The sequence below is a fragment of the Natrix helvetica genome (assembly GCF_964273705.1).
Source record: "Natrix helvetica genome assembly, chromosome: 2".
Classification (NCBI taxonomy): Eukaryota; Metazoa; Chordata; class Lepidosauria; order Squamata; family Natricidae; genus Natrix; species Natrix helvetica.
The window spans coordinates 174,661,621-174,667,301 of NC_138552.1; the positions used below are offsets into that span (position 1 = coordinate 174,661,621).

The window sequence follows — 5,681 nt, forward strand, 5'->3', positions numbered from 1 at the left end:
TTGGGATTTTAACTTAATCTTTTTAATTCTTGGAAGGGGGAATCTTGTCCCTTCCAGATGTTGTTGAACTACTAAGAATACTTTTCCAGTATAATGTGATTAGGCCTCCATTTCATCGTCTTTATCCCTCATATATTGGTATGATTTAATACTAATTGCACCCATTATTGGATCAGGAGGGTCTCCAGACTAATAACCTCATAGTTGAACTACTGTATTATGCTTTATGTGGGGCTGCTCTTGAAGACTACATGGAAGTTAGCTGGTCCAGAATTCAGTAAAACAAGCAATAATTGGCCTGTCTCAGTCTTTCTGCATGATATCACTATCCTGCAAGCTGCACTAGTTGCCAATAAACATCAGTACATTTCAAGATGCTGCTTATCACCTACAAAAGCAGGTTTATGCCTGTCCATTAAGAGTGGGCAGAATTGATGTGTTTCACCTACCAATTAAACAGCGCTATCTATTGAGAGCCCCAAAATTGCCTTTTAAGTTCTGGCATTTGCCCAGTGGAACACCATATGGTTTATATGAGATCTATGTGGCTTCCATCTTCACATACTGTAAATCTTTTAGAATTTGGCTGTTTTTCCTGATCCTTGGTGGGATAGAGTGACTGCTGAATTCCTGTCTGGTATGTTTTTTATAGCTTATCTTTTCTGGACATATATGAGCATTTTATCTTTGTTTTTCTACTCTTTTAAAATGTAAACCCAAAGTCACTTTGAAGTTGGGTGGCCTTTAAAAATAACAAATAAATACATTATACACAGAGACCAGTAAAGCCATGATAGGGGGAAGAACTTACAAGAACATGACAGGAAAGTAGGCACACACATTTTACACAGTACTTTGAAATTATACACAGCTAATAATGCACAGAAGAAATAAATAACTGCAGCAGGAAAACTAAGTGAAAATTAAATACAATCAAATGTCTTTAAGCAACTAAAATGTTGCATGTTGAAAAAAAAGGGTGAAAAAATAAGGTTTCCATCATTAGGCACAATTTTTCACGACATGATGATCTAAAGGAGGCTTATCTTAATAGAATACAGCAATTTTCCTGCAACTCCAGTGATTCCTTTTGGCCTTGTCAGCTTGGATTTCTGATAGTTGCCAGAATGAGGAAAGTTAAATTACTATCCCTTTGGTTGAAAAAAAAATCAAGAATGAAAACAGATGTTTTGAAAGAACTGCAGCAAAATATCAACAGTTAAGTTAGCATTATCTGTATCAGAAAATCAATGCTTATGAATCCCTTAGAACAGGGGTGTCAAACTCGCATTGTCACGGCGACGTCACATGGTATCATTACTTTTTTCCCCTTCAGTAAACCAGGCATGAGTGTAGCAAGTGTGTGATGCATCCGGGCCGTGGGCCACGAGTTTGATACCCCTGCCTTAGAAGGAGATTCCAAGAGATGCAAATTTCATGAACCTTACACATATGTGGAAAAAACAAAATATGGAACATGTTGGTTAAAATAATGAGACCCTTATTATCTGAAACTCTATTGCAGGGGTGTCAAACTCACGGCCCAGGGACCAGATGCGTCACACACTGGCTATGCCCATGCCCTGTTTAGGGAAGGGGGGAAAGTTGGGATACATCATGTGATGACTCCATGACAATGTGAATTTGACACCCCTGCTCTATTGTTAACATCAAAATTAACTGAGTGCTATTTTATTTGTTATAGTTGGAAGTGACCCAAATATTTTTCCTCTCCTTGGATACTGGGTGAATCTTGGTCAAGAGACACAGTGGTACCATTGTGAGCCGTAGAATTTGTTGTTTTATGTTCACTTTTGGAGTTTCGGACTTTCTTGATATGATTCCTGAAGCAGCATTTGACCGAGTATTTGAAAATCAAATAGCTGAATTCAATTATATTTAAGGCTATGCACAAACAGGATGTCACCACCACAATGTATAGGAAAATTTTCTTCTCAGTAGGCTTGGATATGTAGCAATCAACTATGTTAGAACAAGGACTTATGTCACATTGCACAAGGCGGGGTACATCAAATCCTCCATACATCTTGTAAAACAAGTAGAGGAAACCTATTTCAAGTCCAGTTTTGGAAAAGACGCTGATGAGATAGGTGCAGAGCAATCCCCCATCAATACTATTCAGGTTCTTATAAAGCTTTGTTTGGTGTCTCTTTTCCCTGCTTTCTCGATAAGCGACATGGAGTACAACTAGAAGTGATGGCGTAGAAACCATGATCAGTTGCAAGGCCCAAAGCCTGACATGGGAAATTGGGAAGAAATGATCAAAGCAGACATTTTCACAGCCAGGTTGTCTGATGTTACACTCAAACTCCTTCTGTTCATCTTTCCAGACATGTTCGGCAGCTACAACGTAGACAAGGATGCGAAATATAAACACAATAGCCAGCCAGACTCTGCCGATTTCTGTTGAGTATTTATTTACACCACTTAGGATATCTCGTAGGAATCCCCAGCTCATAGTTTCTCCTTTAAGAAGGCCAAGGAACTGTAACAAAACGAGACATGTAGTATGAACACGTACTCTTTAAGCAAATAATATATACGGGAGGTAGATCCAGAATATAAGGAATATATAGGGGTGGGTTCCTACCGGTTCACACCAGTTCAGTGGAACTGGTAGTGGAAATGGTGACTGGGTCTCCGAACAAGTAGGGACGGCATGCTCACCATGCCCTTCAACCGGTTCCCCGGTTGCCGCAACATCTTTTTTTGACCTTTTAAAATGCAAAGACGTATTTATAGGCAATTGTGCATGCGCACGGAGTGCAAAATCATGCGCGCAGCAAACTAGCAGTAATGCTGGAAGAAACCCACCCCTGGTTAATAGGTAGATTTTTCAACAGCCTTTAAAAAGCAAAATAGTATATAGGAATTTCAGGTACTAGGAGCTCTTGAGTCAAGATGGCAGAATTAAAGAATTTGGTTGTGTACAAGACAAGATGTAGATGCTGTGTGTATAACAGTGACCTATGAAACAGGCAGAATCCGTGCGTATGCGATGACTCCTGGATGTAAAGGTTACAGAAAATCAAGGAAAGTATGTACGAGGTGAAATGCCACTGTTTAAATAACAAAGGGTCTTTGAGGGAAATAAGTTTGGATAATTGCCAAAGACCAACTGTGAAGCCGCTGGGGGAGATCATCCGTGGTTTTGGGGTTGAATACCATCTGTACGCTGATGATACGCAGCTGTACATCTCAACCCCAAACCACCCCAACGAGGCTGTCGAAGTGATGTCCCGGTGTTTGGAAGCCGTCGGGGTCTGGATGGGGGACAACAGACTTAAACTCAACCCCTCCAAGACTGAGTGGCTGTGGCTACCGGCACCCCAGTTCAGCCAGCTAACTCCATCGCTGGCCATAGGGGGTGAACAACTCCCCCCTGTGGAGCGGGCGCGCAATTTGGGCGTCCTCCTAGATGCCCGGCTGTCTATGGATGACCATGTGGCAGCCGTGGCAAGGGGGGCGTTCCACCAGGTTCGCCTGGTGCATCAATTGCGCCCCCTACTGGACCGGGATGCCCTACGCACGGTCACTCATGCGCTGGTGACGTCTCGCCTGGACTACTGCAATGCCCTCTACATGGGGCTTCCCTTGGGACGCATCCGAAGACTACAGCTAGTTCAGAACGCAGCCGCGCGGGTGATTATGGGGAGCTCAAGATACTCCCATGTGACACCTCTCCTGCGCGAGCTGCACTGGCTACCTGTGGTTTTTCGGGTGCATTTCAAGGTATTGATTACCATCTTTAAAGTGCTCCATGGCACAGGACCCAGTTACCTGCGGGATCGTATCCTCCCGCACACATCCCTACAACCAATCCGCTCTCACAGGGAGGGACTACTACTGGTGCCGTCCACTAGGCAGTGCCAGCGGGCGACGCCTAGGGGTAGGACCTTCTCTGTGATGGGCCCAACCCTCTTTAATGACCTCCCCCCCCCGACATTAGAACTACCACTGACTTCCGTTCCTTCCGTCAAAAATTAAAGACTCACCTGTTTCGATTAGCTGGCCTGGCACATTCTTAGTTTTTACCTCCCGATGGATATATTTTAATGGGTAATTTGGGGTAATATTTTAACTCTTGGGTTATTAGAGTTTTTAATGTATTATATTTATTATTCTATATACAGTCTTGCAACCTCCTCCACCTACGTATTTAATTATTTAACTGTTTTATGTATGTATTTTATAACGCATTTTAGTGACTGTACACCGCCCCGAGTCCCTTTCGGGAGAGGGGGCGGTCTATAAATACGAATAATAAATAAAATAAAATAAAACTTAATTCTATTCAAAGGTGCTTTTTCAAAAGGCAACTGGGCTATGTTATTTCCCTTGAGGGAATTTAAAATTTAACATTTAATTTAATTTTAATTCTGCTCTTTTGCTACTAGAGGGTGCTGTTCTCTCATTTAATAGCACTTTATCTCTCATTTACAATGCTCCTTCTTTGCATCATCCAGTAATAAAAAGCTGCATTTTTCCTCTTGTATTTTGGTGATGTAAAATGCAACTGATAATTGTAATCCTATTTTTTTTAAAAAAAAAAGTTAAAGTACATTATCTTAAATAACAATTTTAAATGGCTAAATATGTGTGGCCATGTGTTTAGATAAAGCAGGTGGCGGTACAGGCAGTCCTTGTTTAGCAATTACCTTATATAATGACCTTTCACAGATATGACAGTGATGAAAACGTAACTTTGCAAGCAAATCCTCACATTTATAATCTTGACAGGTCTGTAAAGCAAAGGAAAGCTAAAGTAAGATTGTAAGCATAGTCATGATTTCACTTAGTGGCACTTCACTTAAATGACCCAGTTGCTGGTCCCAATTGTAATAAACAAGGATTACTTGTAAAATTTACATTATATAAAAATTACAGTCATGTATGAATAGTGGGAATGGTTCAAGATGCAAGAGTTTAAAGATGTCAGGTACTATTAAAACAACCACCATGCCTCTCGAAAGAGTTAGAAAAAAACAGCTTCCAAGCTTCAGGGGAAAGAACATGAGCTTTTGAAGCACTTTCCATATCTTCCAAATCCAATTCTTTTTTAAAAAGGCAGAAAGAATCAAGCTACATGATTGTGTCATTTCTTAAAACCTTTGAGATATTATAGCAATGGCTCCTTTCACTCATAGTTGAGGGCTGGTAGGTTGACTCAGCCTTCCATCCTTCCAAAGTCAGTAAGACGAGGACCCAGATTGTTGGAGACAATATGCTGACTTTGTAAACCACTTACAGAGTGCTGTAAAATGTCATCAAGTGGTACATAAATGCTATTGCTATTGGGACAGGACCAGGACTTGTTGTTCTGGTGAATGACCACTGCTGAGAACTGGATGGGAGAGGTGTGACCTCCTGCTCCTATGAGACCTCTTAGCATTGCTCATTTAATCATGGTGTTCTTCTGGACCACCTTGTGTGAAGCCTCACATAGCTGGCAAAGAATCAAGAGCCATTCAGAGTCCAGGAAGGGATCTTTAATGCCAATTAGAGTAAAAACATACCATATTTTTCAGAGTATAAGATGCTCTGAAGTATGACGCACCTATGGTAGCTTTTGGGGAGGAAAACAAGAGGAAAAAAAAATCTGTCTTTATCTCCCAGCAATTTGCCTCCTTGCACCAAACAGCAAACAATACAGAAGATAT

The 5,681-nt window shown here is 41.2% G+C and overlaps 1 protein-coding gene across 1 annotated transcript; it reads right to left on the reverse strand.

Moving 5' to 3' along the window:
• Positions 1-1,499: 1,499 nt before the first annotated feature.
• On the reverse strand, positions 1,500-2,479 carry GJB7 (gap junction protein beta 7; the record flags this gene model as incomplete). Its single annotated transcript, XM_081945014.1, has 1 exon — positions 1,500-2,479. The coding sequence occupies one exon, from the start codon at positions 2,477-2,479 to the stop codon at positions 1,700-1,702; it is 780 nt and encodes a 259-aa protein (XP_081801140.1). The 3' UTR covers positions 1,500-1,699.
• Positions 2,480-5,681: the final 3,202 nt, after the last annotated feature.